The 19151-nt window shown below is 41.0% G+C and overlaps 1 protein-coding gene across 3 annotated transcripts in view; it reads left to right on the plus strand.

Moving 5' to 3' along the window:
* The window catches only part of clcn6 (chloride channel 6), a 122732-nt gene that overhangs the window by 94455 nt on the left and 9126 nt on the right, over positions 1-19151 (plus strand). For 2 of the 3 annotated variants that reach the window (XM_049581656.1, XM_049581655.1), the window contains exons 19-22: positions 5002-5162; positions 11569-11725; positions 11878-11985; positions 12124-12249. In XM_049581656.1, coding sequence (XP_049437613.1) covers positions 5002-5162; positions 11569-11725; positions 11878-11985; positions 12124-12249 — 552 coding nt within the window. The remainder of the gene's footprint in view (positions 1-5001; positions 5163-11568; positions 11726-11877; positions 11986-12123; positions 12250-19151) is intronic. The other variant, XM_049581657.1, reaches the window with a different exon arrangement.

Raw genomic sequence — 19151 nt, forward strand, 5'->3', positions numbered from 1 at the left:
TAAATTCAGGCCAGGCCACTGACTTTTGGCCAATGACAGTGCGTGGAAGTACAGTGAGGGCCTGCCCGCTGTTACTGTAGTGGAAGAGTGAGCGTTGAGTCTTGCGAATTGCGTTAGCATCATGCTGAACGAGGTAGATTATTTTAAATGTGAGAGAGAGAGAGAAAGGGAGAGAGAGAGAGAGCTTTTGGCATCAGAACATTTTTGTAGTTAGCCTAATTCTCTAGTTTTGTTGTAGTGCATTGTTGCTGTAACCTGGTACTGTATGTCGGTGTGATGTTACTGTTACTGCAGCTGAACTATTGATTAGTATAGGCCATAGGCCTAATGCCTTAGCCCTCCCACCCCATTTCACCAAGAGCCGCTACTGCAAGTATGAGACTGTAACTGTGTGGACCTTAAACTAATGACAAAGGAGAAATCTGGACCCTGTGGCTGGACCAGCTGAAAACCACTGCACTAGAGCACCAAATGTGGATTTATGCCAAACTACTCCCCAACAAATGCACTGCTTCCTCCAGTTTTACTAACGTGATAAAAAAAAGACAGTGACCTGATGTTTTAGGAAATTACTGAACCTTTTTAAAAATTAAACCGTATAATTGAGATGTTTTTAAAGATTTAAGTTATCATTAGGAACTGATCAGCTTGGAGCTGAGAGCCACATACAGAATGAAGAAGTCAGACATGGCTGAGTTTTGGGCGCATGCTCGTGTAGCAACCGGCAGCAAGTACGTCTGTGTCAGTCAGTGTTTGTTTAAGTGTTTTTTCTATTGATCCTGGCTTTGAACACAGTGGATCTGGTCTGATCAGCAGGGCATAAAGGGATATGGACTGATTCATGTTTATTGGTACCCACGTTTCCCACAAATAATGGAGTTTACAGCATGTTTTATACTGTGGCTGGCGTTCTGCCTCTCCCATGGAGATCTGGAGCGGATTCAATACAGCAGAGAGTTTCTTCTGCAGTGGAGCGACTCTTCGTCAGTTTCTCCCCCGATCTGATCTCCCCGTTCCTGGATTCATTCACTGACTACAGGAATGATCATCAGAGGGAGTTTAACAGCCCTCCGTCACTCTCTCGTATTCCTCTAACGTCCATCATCCTCTCAAAAGCCCAGTCTATCCGTAATAAACTTGACGAATTGCAAGCCCATGTTCGATTCCAACATGAATTCAGAAATGCATGTCTGTTGGCATTTACTCAAACTGTCAGACAGTGACTTGAATGCGGAAATGTTCACTGATGGATTTGGCGAGCCGGCCCGCCTCGACTGGGATGCCGGTGTCACTGGCAAATCATAGGGCGGGGTCGTGTGCCTCTATGTTAATGAGCGCTTGTGCAAAACTCGTTGTCAGAGAGGGACTCTGCACTAAACATGTTGAACTGCTGGCTGTGTCTCTGCGCCCCTTTTATTTGCCCCGGGAATTCCTCCAGATATTTGTTATTGTTGTGTATATTCATCCGAGAGCTAATGAGGAGGAAGCCTCGGAGTCTATCCTTCAGGTGACCCAAAAGCTGCAGTTGATATCTCCCGTTGCGCCCATCTTTGTGCTTGGTGATTTCAATCATTGTTCACTGAAAAAAAACTCACAAGAACTTTTACCAGTATGTCACTTGCCCAACCAGGCAGAACAAAACTCTTGATATGTGTTATGGTTCTGTAAAAGGTGCATTCAAGTCCCTCTCCCTTCCTTCACTGGGAGGGGCTGATCACAACTGTGTGCAGCTCATCCCTGCATATCGCCCTGCCCTCAGGAGAGGTAAAATCATCACTAAACAGATTAACAACTGGACTGATGATTCCATCCAGACCCTGCAGGGCTGCTTTGACTGTACAGACTGGGACATGTTTAAGGAATCTTGTAGTGACATTCATGAGCTGACTGACGTTGTCAGTAACAACCGTACAGAGCTGAACCTGCTTAAAAGGGAAATTAAGAGTGAGATAAAAAGGGCAAAACTGAATTACAAAGAGAAATTGGAAAGAGAACTTGCCAACAATAAGTTGGGGTCTGTTTGGAATGGCTTAAAAACTACTGTTGGGTCAGAAAACAAAAGCCACAAAAAGGTGTCTCTCGATGGTTTTAATTCTGACAGTCACTTGGCACAGGAGTTCAGTAAGTTTCATCTTAGGTTTGATTCCTTTGATTTCAGCAATGAAATCTTAAATTTTAAGAACAAGCTATCCTGTTCTGGACTTGTTCCCTTTGATGTCCTCTCTGTGGCCAATTCTTTTAAACAGTCTAAAACCGGGAAAAGTCCGGGTCCTGACAACATAAGTAGCCGACTGCTCTCTTCCTGTGCCGAACTGTTAGCCCCCATTTTTTATTATATTTTCCAGTTGTCTCTTAACCTACAGAGGATGCCAAGGTGTTGGAAGCAGTCCACAGTTATACCCATGGCCAAAATCAACCACCCCAAGTTTTTTAATGATTTTAGACCTGTGGCCTTGACTTCCCTTGTCATGAAGTCTTTTCAAAAATTATTAAAACGGGATCTACTTACAAACACTGGACACCTACTTGACCCTCTGCAGTTTGCATATAGGGCTGGCCATGGAGTAGAGGATGCTACTGCCTCCTTATTAAACCTTGTTTACAAACATCTTGAAGGAAACAAAAACCATGCCAAGCTGCTATTTTCAGACTTTTCATCAACTTTTAATACAATCCAGTCTCACATTTTAATTGTGTGCATTTATTTTATTAGCATTAAGCCATCAAATATCAGCCAATGAACCATCATCAAGGGACAGACAGTAGAAGTTGTGGATCATTATAAATATCTCGGGACTACTGTGGATAATAAGCTTAATTTTACTTGCCACTCCGACGCTCTCTGCAAAAAAGTCCAGCAACATCTGTCCTGCCTGAGAAAACTGTCCAAGTTCCAGGTTGACAAGTCTCTTATGATCCTTTTTTTATGAATCATATATTGAGTCTGTCCTGACTTTCTCTCTTCTCTGCTGGTTTGGTAACCTCAATACCAGGTCCAAAAATTCACTCAGCAGAGTTATTAAAATGAGCAGCAGGATATTGGGAGTACATCAGTGTACATTATCTGACCTGTATCATATGCAGATATTAAAGGAAGACTAATGTCATTCTTTCTGACAGCTCCCACTCTTTACATGCTGAGTTCCAGTATTTGCCTTCTGGGTCTCAGCTCAGATTTCCCCCTGTTAAGAGTAACAGACATAAGTACTCCTTTATCCCTACAGCCATTTCCATTTTGAATGCGGCTCAGGGGAGGAGTCATACTTGACTTATATATTCTGTGGCTCACTTGTTGCAGACTAAGATTATGCTTGACAATGATACTGTTACCTTGCACTTTCCTACTCTGTGTAGGCAATTCTTGGATGCTGCATTGGCATATTGGATTCTATTTTATGTAACCTCTTATTGGCTATATCCTAGTGTCTTCTGCTGTTTCAGCACACTGTGTGTGTCCCCCACCCCTTTCGGACCTTGATTGTATGTTTTTATGTATTTTTGTTTACTCGCCTGCACAACCAATTGCCCTTCGGGGACACTAATAAAATTTGAACTTGAGAAAGCGCTGAGAGACAGACTATGTTGTTGGTTTGGCTGACATTGTTAAGAATAAGAAATATATAAAATAATGTCAGACATATGACCCAGGCCACATTGCCTGCCTGAGCAGTATGTGTGTGTCACAGTGCCGCTTGTATGTATGGGGAGTTTTTCCTTATCCGCTGTGAGGGTCCAAAGGACAGAGGGATGTCGTATGCTGTAAAGCCCTGTGAGGCAGATTGTGATTTGTGATATTGGGCTTTATAAATGAAATTGATTGATTGATTGATTGATTGATTGTATTTTCACCGCCTGTGTTAACAGATCAGAGCAGCCACACTGCAAGCGTGAGCAGCCTGGCTCAGGTGCAACTCAGCTGTGGAACATCAGTTTTTTTGACTAGACACATGCGGTTTTCAGCAACAATAGACAGTGACAATGAACCTTTGATGATCATATTGACATTACACAGTTACAGTTTCAATTTCTGTGCCCGTCACAGGTATGAAAAAATACAAATATTTCTTTTTAACTTTTTCCTATTTTCATTTCAAAATAAAAGCCCTCAACAACGTTTCTGTGGACAGAATCCCTTCATTTGTTAAGACAAGGCTTTTTATTCTAAAATATTTGCAGGACTCTGTTGTTGACAGCACAGTGGCTGCACAGCTCCATAAATTTGTGGAGTGCCGGCTTTTGATTGTGGAAAAACGTAAGTTACAGCAGCATGCAGCTCTGCAGCTGCACTGCAGCAACAATGCTGTCTGTGTGAACACCGCACATGTGCAAGTTGCTGCACTTCATTGAGGCAGCTGTCCGGCAGTCAGTGTGGCCCTATGCTTTAATATCTCTTGTTGCATTAGGCCAGTTTAGACAATATTGCAAATCAATGAGCAGCACTCTATGGCTAAATTGAATTTCCAGTATTTTTATCATTGTGTAAATAAAACACTAGATTTTACTGGATTAGGTGGAAACAGACATTCCCATTTGACTGCTTCATCTCTAAACAGTTTATCAATCAAATTTCCTGAAAATATATGATACCACAATACATACTGATGTCGCAATATAAAGTCACATATACCATGATAGATAATTATATCTTTATTGCATTTTGAATTAAATGTGCATACATGTTGAAACAGTCCATTAACTCTCTGATTTAATCAATCAATGACAAAAATATTTTCTATTTGGCACCTAGTATAACAGCTTTTAGGTGCATAAAAAAACTGACTTTTACATTTCTCTCCTAATATTTGAATGTGCCTCAGCAGGTGATGAAGCACCAAAGAGATTTTGTCTCAGGAGATGATTATTCAATGTTTATTCAGGAAAAGTGTTGATTACGTTAGTGTTTGTGGGTGTTAGAGTGGACCTGGTCTTGACATCAAGAGAAGTGTGCACAACCACAGCAAACTGATTTATCAGACTTTTACCCTTCCCTGTTGCATGAAGAAATCCAGTGTTGTGTCCCGTGCGGGGGAACAGCGGCGGCGCTGCCAGTCCATGAAGTCATACCCATCCAGCGAGCTGAGGAATGTTTGTGATGAACAGAACGCCGTAGTAGAGCCTGCAGAGGAGGGAGAGGACCTGCTGCAGCAGATGTTAGAGAGGAGGTAGGTCACACACACACACACACACACACACACACATACAGGTACTACAATAAAAAGTAATGTAGACATTTAACATGCCTGAATGGAAACATGTATCAAGAACAATTATTTAGCCTTTCATCTTTAATAACTGAAGTGTTTTTTTTATAGTGACATTATTTTCCATACTACATTCAAATCAAATCAAACCACAGAAACCAAAGTGAAGAGGTGTTTTAATACTGCCCAGCAGATCGCAGTATAGATTTCTATAAAACAATTCATTCAGTAATTAAAAATTTAAAGCTACATAATTTTTATTTAAGGTGTTTTTCATTTAATAATGACTCAGTAAATGCATTCATTAAAAGTTAATGCATATTAGAATGTGCTTCACATTTCACTTCATTTCTTTGATTATTTTTTATTATTTAGGCATTTTTAAATCTTCCGTACTACAACAGCAGTCCAATAATTGAAAGTGCAAAATTAATAATATAAAATGTAATTCAGGGGAAACCTCTTATAGTGATCGCATCTGCTGAGATTATTGATGGCTTAAAGAAGATGATTATTATAAAATACATATATATATATATATATATATATATATATATATGTACAGTGCCCTCCAAAAGTATTGGAACAGTGAGGCCAATTCCTTTATTTTTGTTGTAGACTGAAAATATTTGAGTTTGACATCAAAAGATGAATATGGGACAAGAGATCAACATTTCAGCTTTTATTTCCAGGTATTTACATCTGGATCTGATACACAACTTAGAAGATAGCACCTTTTGTTTGAACCCACCCATTTTTCATGAGAGCAAAAGTATTGGAACATGTCACTGACAGGTGTGTTTTGTTGCCCAGGTGTCTCCCAATTACATTGATTATTCAAACAATAAATAGCACTGAATGTCTGAGCTCAGTTTCAGATTGGGTACGATAGATTTTGCCTGTGCAGACTGCATTTAGAGGTGGAACCAACATGAAAACCAGAGAGCTGTCTATGGGTGAAAAAGAAGCAATTGTGAATCTGAGAGAAGATGGACAATCAACCAGAGCCATTGCACAAACATTGGCCATAGCCAGTACAACCATTTGGAATGTCCTGAAGAAGAAAGAAACCACTGGTGTACTAAGCAACAGACGTCCAACAGGTAGACCAAGGAAAACATCAGCAGTTGATGACAGAAACATTGAGAGCTGTAAAGAAAGACCCTAAAACAACTGTTAGTGACATCAGCAACAACCTCCAGAGGGCAGGAGTGAAGGTATCACAATCTACTGTTCGCAGAAGACTTCATGAACAAAAGTACAGAGGCTACACCAGAAGATGCAAACCACTCATTAGCAAGAAGAATAGGAAGGCCAGGCTGGAATTTGCCAAAAGGTACAGAGATGAGCCTCAAAAATTCTGGGAAAAAGTTTTATGGACTGATGAGACAAAGATTAATTTTTTCCAAAGTGACGGAAAGGCGAAAGTTTGGAGAAAGAAAGGATCTGCTCATGATCCCAAACATACAAGCTCATCTGTGAAACACGGTGGAGGTAATGTCATGACTTGGGCTTGCATGGCTTCTTCTGGGACGGGCTCTTTCATCTTCATTGATGATGTAACACATGATGGCAGCAAAATGAACTCAGAAGTCTATAGAAACATTTTGTCTGCTAATTTAAAGAAAGATGCAACCAAACTGATTGGGAGATCCTTCATCATACAGCAAGATAACGACCCAAAACACACTGCCAAAACAACAAAGGAGTTCATCAGGGCAAGAAGTGGAAGGTTTTAGACTGGCCAAGTCGGTCTCCAGACTTAAACCCAATAGAGCATGCATTTTACCTGCTGAAAAGGAGACTGAAGGGAGTAACCCCCCAAAACAAACAACAACTGAAAGAGGCTGCAGTGAAAGCCTGGAAAAGCATTACAAAAGAAGAATGCAAAAGTTTGGTGATGTCAATGGGTCACAGGCTTGATGCAGTTATTGAAAGCAAAGGATTTGCAACTAAATATTAAGTCTCATTCATTTTAATCTATTTTAAGTTTATATGTTCCAATACTTTTGCTCACCTAAAAATTTTGTGTTCCATTATAAATAATGCTATCTTCTAAGTTGTGTATCAGATCCAGATGTAAATACCTGGAAATAAAAGCTGAAATGTTGATCTCTTGTCTCATATTCATCTTTTGATGTCAAACCCAAATGTTTTCAGTCTACAACAAAAGTAAACGAATTGGACTCACTGTTCCAATACTTTTGGAGGGCACTGTATATATACAGTACAGGCCAAAAGTTTGGACACACCTTCTCATTCAATGCGTTTTCTTTATTTTCATGACTATTTACATTGTAGATTCTCACTGAAGGCATCAAAACTATGAATGAACACATGTGGAGTTATGTACTTAACAAAAAAAGGCGAAATAACTGAAAACATGTTTTATATTCTTGTTTCTTCAAAATAGCCACCCTTTGCTCTGATTACTGCTTTGCACACTCTTGGCATTGTCTCCATGAGCTTCAAGAGGTAGTCACCTGAAATGGTTTCCACTTCACAGGTGTGCCTTATCAGGGTTAATTAGTGGAATTTCTTGCTTTATCAATGGGGTTGGGACCATCAGTTGTGCTGTGCAGAAGTCAGGTTAATACACAGCCGACAGCCCTATTGGACAACTGTTAAAATTCATATTATGGCAAGAACCAATCAGCTAACTAAAGAAAAACCAGTGGCCATCATTACTTTAAGAAATGAAGGTCAGTCAGTCCGGAAAATTGCAAAAACTTTAAATGTGTCCCCAAGTAGAGTCGCAAAAACCATCAAGCGCTACAACGAAACTGGCACACATGAAGACCGACCCAGGAAAGGAAGACCAAGAGTCACCTCTGCTTCTGAGGATAAGTTCATCCGAGTCACCAGCCTCAGAAATCGCAAGTTAACAGCAGCTCAGATCAGAGACCAGATGAATGCCACACAGAGTTCTAGCAGCAGACCCATCTCTAGAACAACTGTTAAGAGGAGACTGCGCGAATCAGGCCTTCATGGTCAAATAGCTGCTAGGAAACCACTGCTAAGGAGAGGCAACAAGCAGAAGAGATTTGTTTGGGCCAAGAAACACAAGGAATGGACATTAGACCAGTGGAAATCTGTGCTTTGGTCTGATGAGTCCAAATTTGAGATCTTTGGTTCCAACCGCCATGTCTTTGTGAGACGCAGAAAAGCTGAACGGATGGATTCCACATGCCTGGTTCCCACTGTGAAGCATAGAGGAGGAGGTGTGATGGTGTGGGGGTGTTTTGCTGGTGACGCTGTTGGGGATTTATTCAAAATTGAAGGCACACTGAACCAGCATGGCTACCACAGCATCCTGCAGCGACATCCCATCCCATCCGGTTTGCGTTTAGTTGGACGATCATTTATTTTTCAACAGGGCAATGACCCCAAACACACCTCCAGGCTGTGTAAGGGCTATTTGACCAAGAAGGAGAGTGATGGAGTGCTGCGGCAGATGACCTGGCCTCCACAGTCACCGGACCTGAACCCAATCGAGATGGTTTGGGGTGAGCTGGACCGCAGAGTGAAGGCAAAGGGGCCAACAAGTGCTAAACACCTCTGGGAACTCCTTCAAGACTGTTGGAAAACCATTTCAGGTGACTACCTCTTGAAGCTCATCGAGAGAATGCCAAGAGTGTGCAAAGCAGTAATCAGAGCAAAAGGTGGCTATTTTGAAGAAACTAGAACATAAAACATGTTTTCAGTTATTTCACCTTTTTTTGTTAAGTACATAACTCCACATGTGCTCATTCATAGTTTTGATGCCTTCAGTGAGAATCTACAATGTAAATAGTCATGAAAATAAAGAAAACGCATTGAATGAGAAGGTGTGTCCAAACCTTTTGGCCTGTACTGTATTTTTTTTTTCATTATTTCTAATGCAGATCAAAAATTTGTACATTTATGAAATGAATATCAAGTAATGAAACTGACAGCTTCACTATTCACTGAATTTCATAGACTGTTTCAAGAAATGGGCAGCAGTGGGGCAGTTGTTGGCGTTGTTTCCTCACAGCAAGAGGGTTCCAGGTTTGAGCTGTTCCCTTTGTGTGGAGTTTGCATGTTCTACCCGTGTCAGTGTGGGTTTTCTTCAGGTTCTCAGGTTTCCTCCCACAATCCAAAGACTTCAGGTTAGGTTGATTGATAACCCTAAAATGGCCCTTAGGTGTGAATTTGAGCATGAATGGTTGTCTGTCTCTATTACCCTTTTTTCATTACCACTTTTGGCCATGCTGAGTCAAACCATGCGCCGCCAATTTGTCTTTCCATTATATTCCATCAATTACATAATTGCGATGAGGCAATTGGTTAAGTCGAAGTGAGTTGCAGTGACAGTGGATTTAGTAGAGATGTAGACCTGGATGTCATGGGCATATCAGTGGAAATGGAAACTGTGACAATGAATGATGTTACAGTTGGGGAGTGTGTAGAGAATGAACAGGAGAGACCCAAACACTGACCCCTGGGGGAAACCTTGGGTCAGAGTGGTTGTGGAGGAGGTGCAGTTGTTGATGCTGGTGAACTGGTGTCTGATCGTGAGATATCACAGTCGGGGGAGGGCAGTGTCAGTGGTGTAGAGGGAAGTTTTAAAAGCAGCAGTGAGTCTTATGGCCTGTGCGGCTCAGCTGTGGAACATCTAAGGGTTCATAGTTTTGCCTATTTTTTCCACTAGACACATGCGGTTTTCAGCAAAAATAGACAGTGACAATGAGCCTTTGATGATCATATTGACATTACACCACTTTTCACTGCAGTTTCAATTTCTGTGTCTGTCACAGGAATGAAAAAAAATTAAATATTTCTTTTTAACTTATTCCTATTTTCATTTCAAAATAAAAGCCCTCAACAACATCAACATTTCTGTGAACAGAATCCTTCCATTTGTTAAGACATGGCTTTTTATTGTTAAATATTTGCAGGACTCTGTTGTTGCAGCACAGTGGCTGCACAGCTCCATAAATTTGTGGAGTGCCGGCATAACTCATGTCTGCCTGTGCAGACATGAGTTATGTGACGCTCTCGGTCTCTCTGTGTACATGTATACTCAAACACACATATCGCGCACCCAAACAACCTGTGGGCGGGACTAACTAACGTCAACCTTTTTTCTGATTAGCAGAACTAACCCATCACTCAATCCATGTAGCATTTAGGGGATAGAAAATGCATGGGAAATAATTATATTGGATAAAACTATCCTTTGACACTCTTATTATTATTAAAACTGTGGTTAATAATGTATGTCTCTTTTTTTCCTTATCTCCCATTTATTTATGTAGTCCCATATATTATGTGGGTTACAGGTACAATAAGAGCCTGTTGTCTGCAGCTCTTCATCTAAAATCTCACTGTGGCTGTTTCTGCTTTTACTACTTTTCCCTGCAGTATTATTAGACCTATTATTATTGAAGAAAAGCTGCTAACAAAGTTCCACTAAGTCAGTGATAAATACATTTCAGATCTTTCAGATTCTTCACAATAAAAGTCCCAAATATTTTTTTTATGTAAAAACTTTTATTGTGAAGCAGCAAAATAAAGAAACGTTGCGTTTTCATCAGCAGTACCATATAAGACTTCTGTACGGCTGAAAGCGAACATGAAACAGTAAAATAAAGCAGATATCTAAAGTAAAAACGGGACGCAGAAGAGAAACCAAACTTCATACCAGAGAGATTCAGTTAGAAGCTACAAAAGTACTGTGAGCTGGACACACTTTTAAAACACCTTTCTCTCTGGTCTCCTGCGCAGGCAGACATGAATTATGTCTTGCAACACACACGCTTGTTTCAGGGGGAGAAGGGGGGTCGTCCGGGGGTTGGATGTGGTCGACGAGATACCACTGCTATCCGCTTAATATATGGGACTACACACCACTGCAAACAGCTCACCTCCAACCACCACCAACTTGTTGTACTTGTGCTGAGTGATTTAACTTTAACTTTACTTTACTTTGCATTTAAATGTCATCACTTAATACAGTGTGTCATTGGTTAAAGACACACCTTCAAGCAGGTAGCTCTATTGTAGTGGAGATGCAAATCCTGCTGCGCTGTCCTGACATGCCAAGTCAAACCAAGCCAGCATGAGTGTGAGAGAAGTGTATATGAGTCAGCCCAGTGACTGACTGGCAAGCTGTCCAAGGTGTACCCTGCCTCTCGCTCAACGTAAGCAGTGATCACTATAGGAGGTTTCCACTATTATAATAAACTATATTATGGAAGTTAATACTTGAATAGCTGAACATGGCCATTGCTTTTAAAGACAACTTTTCAAACGTGACGGTGTGCTTGAAAATCTGGCTTCTGTCAGTGTCATAGTGCTGAAACAGCCCTCCTGTGATTGTTGTGTTGTTGCTGTCCACATGCAGGCATGCTCCCTACCCCAACCTGTATCCAGATCAGTCTCCCAGTGAGGAGTGGACCATGGAGGAGCGCTTCAGACCACTCACCTTCCACGGCCTCATCCTGCGTTCCCAGCTTGTCAACCTGCTCATCAGAGGGGTCTGCTATGCTGAAAACCAGTCGGTTAGTCCCACAAACACACACACACACACACACACACACACACATACACGTACACACACACACACATATATACACATATATATATATATATATATATATAAATATATATATATGTAAGTCATTTTTGTGATAGATTTCTTATATACATTCAGAGCGCCACCCAGCCCAGGTTGTCCTATGCAGAGATGACTGAAGATTACCCACGTTACCCTGACATCCATGACTTGGACCTAGCCCTGCTAAACCCCCGCATGATAGTGGTACGACCAGTTCAAACACTCAGAGTCGGAAGAGTACTTTTCAGAGTGGAATAAAAACAAAAATTTCAAACAAGATTTTTGGATATGTAAATAACAATTGTGTTTCAGTAAAAAATATGATGTTTCCTGTGTTCCCAGGATGTAACCCCCTACATGAACCCATGTCCCTACACAGTCTCGCCGAACACCCACATCTCCCAGGTGTTTAACTTGTTCAGGACCATGGGCCTGAGACACTTACCGGTGGTTAACGCTGTCGGAGAAGTAAGTAGTCATTCAAAGAGTTGTTCTGTTCGTAAATGATAAAGGTTTTCGTTCCTCCATTGTGGGCTTTTACAGATCGATACTAAGTTTTGTCACTCAATGGACCTCATTTACCAACTGTTCTTAAAGAGAAATCTCCTCTTAAAATCCATTTACACAGTTTTCACAAAGATTTTGACATTAACCAATGTTTGGTTTTTTTGGGGGTTTTTTTTAGGATTTGTTCTTAGGTAGAAACAGAATCTACACACACTCAAGAGCACCCTTAGGCAGATTTTGTGCTGAAATGTTTGTGCTAAATAATTGGTTATTAATTTTCTTCACTTCTACTGTTGTATAATATTATAGGATAATATTTTTTTATCATATATAATATTAATGGTTACTTATAATATTAAGTAACCATTTTAATTATACATTACAAAAAGCAGTATGGTCTTTTAAAATAAGCACTACACAAACACTCTAGTTCACATCAGTGATGTCAATGGGAACTATTCCATCTAAAAATTAGTGATTGATCATGCTAGAAAATGTCACAGGCAGCTTGGGTGGGCGGCACACAAAGTGACAAACTAGCTGAGTAAGTTATTGATAACTTACAGAAACATTGTGTGAAATATTCCACCTTCCACCTTCTCTTCCCCACTGTTAATTTTATTAACTAAAACTATGATAACTTTTTTTTTCCATAATGAAAACGAGACGATGCCAAGCTGAAAATAGATCTTGATAATAGGGATGGGCAACACAAGCAAAAACACTATTCAAAAATTGTGGCAAGTATTCGACAATTTTTCGAATAATCGCCCCCCCCTCCCGAGCCACGCACACAGAGATCCATTCATCTTTAAAGGCCCGAACATACTCGGGCGGAACGGTCTCCACGGAGGTCCGCCTGGACTCAAAGCGGACGTCCGCAAGCCCTGTGCGCGCACACCAGTGACTGCTCGGCATGTATTTTTCACATCGCGGGGATTTTTGATGGACTACCTCTTGAAGCTCATCGAGAGAATGCCAAGAGTGTGCAAAGCAGTAATCAGAGCAAAGGGTGGCTATTTTGAAGAAACTAGAATATAAAACATGTTTTCAGTTATTTCACCTTTTTTTGTTAAGTAAATAACTCCACGTGTTCATTCATAGTTTTGATGCCTTCAGTGAGAATCTACAATGTAAATAGTCATGAAAATAAAGAAAACGCATTGATTGAGAAGGTGTGTCCAAACTTCTGGCCTGTACTGTATATTCTGCATTAAAAAATTTTATATCAATATATTTTTGACAGTATCCACATTGCTTTATCAAAATTACCTTTAGACATGTAGATCAAGTTTAAGATCAGTTCTAAATGAACATCATAAACAACTTAAACTAGATATCTAAAAATCTAAAACACAGATTTACTTCAGAGAAAACATCTTAGGTCATAATCAATATTTAATACATGAGGTGACAGGGTTTTCAGATGGTGGATCCAATGGTGTTCTCTTCTAGAGAGTAAGACATCCAAGTTTCCACCTCTAGGGGGGAGAGATACCTCTTCAATGCAGTAAATGACAAAAATTCAGAACATGAGTTGAGGTATGTAAAGAAATACTCTAACTGGGTCTTGAACCCTTTAAACAGACAAAATATATCATCCAAATACCTGTTCTACAAGAATATATTGTCCTTGAAGTCATGATTAGAGTAAATAAATTTATCTTCAAAGAAACCCATATACATGTTAGAGAATGATGGTGAAAAAGAACTACCCATGTGGACTCCATGTTTTTGTGTATAGAAGGTGTTTTGGAACATCCAGTAGTTGTGTTTTACAGTTAAATTAGACAACTCTAAGAGACATTCTTTTGAGGGACTTCCTATAAAATTGTGTTTTGAAAGGAAGTACTCCAGGGCCTCAATACCTACATCATGTGGTATGGATGTATACATAGCATTAACATCAAAAGACACCAAATACAGTTCTTCCTCTTCTGAGAGAGGTTCCATGGATTCTATTATGTTCACTATATGTCCTCTGTCCTTTGTGAAGGAAGGAAGGTTCTCAGCTAACGGTCTGACAAAGTTATCTACAAAAGTAGACAGATTCGAGGTAAGGGAGCCAATACTGGCAACAATAGGTCGGCCAGGTGGATGTTCTAGACTTTTATGTATTTTTGGTAGTGTATAAAAAGTAGGAATAATAGGTTGTTCAACCTTTAGAAAATCATAATCTTTTTTGGGGATTTCACCATTCTGAAATAGATTTTCAAGGGTTTCATGGACAGTATTCTTAAAGGACTGGGTGGGATCCCCAGGAAGTTCATTATAATAACTGTCATCTGAAAGTTGTCTCAGACACTCATTAATATAGTCAACTTTTTTCATGACCACTGTAGCACCCCCTTTATCTGCTTGTTTAATAATAATGGATTCATCTGACTCTAAGTCCTTAAGGGCAGCCTTCTCTTGTTTAGTTAGATTTTTATTAGATTTATGATGATGTTTATTCTTTAAAAGTTTGTCTACTAGTCTACAGTATGTCTCAATAGAGTTACTACGGTTAGAGGGAGGTACAAACATACTTTTGCCTCTAAAGCCTGTATTCTTATTTTCATTCGGTAATGTAGAACTAGGTGGTTGAGAACATTCATTTTCTAGTTGCTCAGAGGTGGATCTATGTTGTTTGAAAAACTCTTTTAGTCGTATATTTCTGAAAAACTTAAATAGATCTACCTTAATATCAAAATCTTTGACATGATCAGTAGGCACAAATGAGAGTCCTTTGTTTAACACAGAGAGATGGGATTCATTTAAAGACTTACTAGATAGATTAAACACAGTCACTTCTTCAATTGATGGGCCCGGGAGCGGGTCCATGGTTTTTCTCTTCTTTCCACATCGTGTACAGCCTTTTCTCTCCCTTGGCCGTTTCTTCTGACTGACATACCTGGCTGTTCTCTGGCTCGGTTGGATAAAAAACTGGAACTTGAGGCTGATGAGAGCTGGACATCAACAAACTGATTAGTCTGTTGATGTCCAGCAGGTCGTCTCTTGGGGCTGCCTTCAGGATTCCTCCAGTAGTAGATGTTGCCCTCACGTGCATCTTGCTTGTCCTTGTTGAATTTTTTTGATCTTCATTTCCATAATCTCTTTAGAGAGCTTCTTATTTTTCAGAATATCATTGAATTCATCCTCATCTCTGATTGCTTGAGATAGAGACGTTTTTTCTCATCAATTGATTTGTCCAATTCTTCTAGGTCTTTTTTAAGTTGGTCAACCAGCAGGGTCATGAGGTCAAAAGCACATTTATTTAAGATGGCACACCAGCGTTCGCAGAATTCTTCTGTCTTTTTGCCCAACATGGGTTCCTTCTGCCATCTCAGGCTTCTGGGAATGACTCCTTGTCTATTTGTCTAATTTAGTCACTGAGTGATTGCATGCAGGTGGGTTTTGACCCAGCGTTTGGAGAGGTTAAGCAGTTCATTAGAGTCTTCTGCAGGGTGTGGCACTGACTGATCAAACAAAGACTCACTGCAGATGATATCTTCTCTTTGGCGTTGGCTGAATTCAAGGTGCTGATCACTGGAGGAAGATCAGTAGAAGAAAAAAGTGTTGCACACTCTTGCTCCATATGCAGTTTATTTAAATCAATGTTTCGGCCACGCGGCCTTCTTCAAGATTTGCACTGATCACAGACAAAGGAAGGCTATATAGGTCAGTTGGACCACGCCCTGATACTGATTAGCCAATCATATTTCCCCACTTGGGAGGAGTAACTAGGTCCAAAGACCATGGGTGTCTATATGTTAAACATAGGTCAAGGTCATCAAGGATCAAACTGAAATAAAAGGTCAAAAGACCAAACAAATAGTAAGATCATCGAAGACCAACTTAAATAGAATGTTGAAAAGAAAATAAGGTCCGATAACTAAATAGAAATTAAAGTCAGCAATGACGAATGGAAATTAATGGTCTTGTGACCGAACAGAAAATACCATGAATGGTGAGGTCCTAGTGACCCTGGGAGTCTATGTATAGAACATAATAAAGGTCAGCGAGGACCAAACTGAAATAAAAGGTCAAAAGACCAAACAGAAATTGAAATCATTAAAGACCAATTTAAAAAAAAATGTAGAACAGAAAAAGTCCTAGGACCAGACAGAAATTAAGTCAGCTATGACAAACAGAAATTATGGTTCGACGACTGAACAAAAATTACTGTAAAAAAGCATGAGGTCCCGCAGACTATGGGGGCACAGCGTGAGCGTTTTAATAAGCATTCATGAATGGAGTCACACACATACAACCGCATGAACAGTCAGTCAGACAGTGAGTGCCTAGCAAGTACTCTAGCCCTGCTATCTTTATAGTTTACAAAACACATGCACATCAATAGTCAAAATATGTGGCGCCTTGACATTCCTAAGACACAACATCTCTTGAGACTAACAAGAACACTTTGTTGTTGGAGCCTTTCTGGCTCGTAACCTTTAACCTACTTCCATTAGGCCTCTGCTATATCTAACACTGCTATCACAGTAGAGGTTAAATGAGCAACACATATCATTAGGTTAGAAGTTCAGTTTCATCAAAACAAGTAACCTTATACAACACATTATAGGTTAAATATGTTTAAATACCAGAAGGACCAACTGAAAAACAACAACAAATGAATATATTCGTGAGTACTTTGCTAATCTAGTAATAGTAGAAGTAGGATCTGCTGTGGCAGTTATTGCAACTGTTGAGATTTTGAGACCTTGCTATTTGATGAACAATTATTTGATGTCCGATAAAGGCATAAAGACTACCAACACTTAAATTTAAACACTACATGCATCTTTTCCAACAATTAGTAGACGGAGATTATAATTGCCCTATTAGATATAGTGGGTCTTTCATGATAAATGTTCTACCACCAAATGGATGAGTGTCACGAAAAGGATAAGAGATTACATGAGCATCTTTGAGAGTATACTGGCAGGCTGCATCTCTCTGTAAGCAGTAAGACAAATGGGCACCCTGGATCTCTACTATACGGCAAACAGAAAAAAATCTGTAGAGCAGAACTGCAAACTGTGTATGAGAGGGCAACCATGCAGCAATCTTGCTGAGGTCAAAATGAGTAACCAACTCCTATGAATGCCCTTAATGATGCGAGCGATAAGGAAATAGTCAACAGCACGGGCCTGACGCTGCAGTTGCTTGGGGGTCAGGGTTCGATGGGGGCTCGTTGGGTTTCCTTGGGGCCCACCTGGCCCGCTGGCGCTCGCGGCGCCGGGGTCTGGTTGGCACCACCTTCTAGCCCCTCTCATCCATCCCTCCGGCCTTCGGGCCGGGCCTACACTGGCCTGGCCTCCTAAACCACATTTAGTTCACCTACCACACATTTCACAGTTTTAACGCACCACATACATTCACTCTTCGAGGTGCAGACCACTGATGGATTGGGGGGCTTCACGATGGGGCAGACTATAGGACAGTGGTGTCCTGTAGCCCTCCATGCTGCCCCCCGGCCCATCCTCATCTGTCCTCCAATTTTAAAGCACCACACACACCTACATCTTGGGGGACAGATGGGAACAGGTTACAGGTGCCTTATGGCTGCACAGGCTGCAGGTCAGCAGTGTGCTGTAGCCATCAGCCTTGTCCCCACCTGTCTCCTATGTCCCTCAATTTTAATGCACCACATCACATTTATCGGCACTCTGGGGGGAGGGGTCTGCGTTGGGCGGCGGGTGGGTGGGCCTTCCTGCCCTGCCCATTTGGGGTGTGTCTCTGGCTCTCTGGGGGTGCTGGCCATTGCCGCCCTGGGTCCTAGGGCCTGCGTGGTGTCCTGCAGCCTCTGCGGCTCCCTGGGCGTGGGGTCTGGGCGCTCCTGCGGCCTTGGGGTGCCTCGCCGCCCGCCTTCTCCCGCAGGGCTGGGACATTGGCCCTGGACCCTGTTGATGGTTTTCATAAACACATTGGGAGGGTTCAAATACACGCGTGCATGTTCGATACTTCAGCTCCATGACGCATCACAAAGAACCGATGGGAACACTCAAAAGGGGCTCAGTTGCTTCTCAAACCTACCACACTGCGCTGGCAACTCTTCTCCACAATCGGGCTCTCCTCCACCACCAGGACTCTCACATTTCTGGTGTTCAGCATAGACTTCTCTTTTTTTTTTCTTTTTTTTCTCTTTATTATACATTTATTTGTTTATTTTTGGTAATCTGTGTGGAGCACAACAACCTCAAGGCCACATTACATCAGCTACGCTGCCTGTTTCTCCTCTGTTTTTTTTTTTTTGTTTTTTTTTGTATGTTTGTTTGTTTGTTTGCTTGTTTGTTTGTTTTCTCCTTCTTCTCCACATGCACTGTCGCTATATAACTCAGGACTTAAGCACCTGTCCGTCAATCCCCCCTGTTTGTCCCTTACTTTCCCCTTGACACACTACGGTGTATTACGGCCTTCTCTGGCTCGTATTAGGAAGTTTTTCCAATGAAGGCTGATAGGCTAGTCTCCAGGGAGGGTGGGTGATGGTCACAACCACACACAGTATGGGTATAAAATACTTGACTGCAGGATTAACAGTGCATCAATCTTCATTAAAAGCTTACACCCTTTTGTGGCGCTAAGCTACGCAGACTAATGCAGACAGGTTTAAAAAAAAAAAAAAAAAAAAAAAAAATGGAAATAGTCAACTGATTAGAGGCTGCCCCACGGGTCTGCTCTACATGACAGACTGAAGTATGTTCCAGAAACAGAGTCACAGATGACATCAGAGAATCACATAGAATTAGTGAGTCTGTGGTGGATTTAATATGTAAAACATTGCCCAAAATTACAGATAATTATTCACAACTTTGAGCCATTACTACCAGAACCATCAGGGATGTGATGAACACTGCACTGCAGTCAGTCTGAAAATG

Source organism: Epinephelus fuscoguttatus, linkage group LG7 (assembly GCF_011397635.1).
Source record: "Epinephelus fuscoguttatus linkage group LG7, E.fuscoguttatus.final_Chr_v1".
Taxonomy (NCBI): Eukaryota; Metazoa; Chordata; class Actinopteri; order Perciformes; family Serranidae; genus Epinephelus; species Epinephelus fuscoguttatus.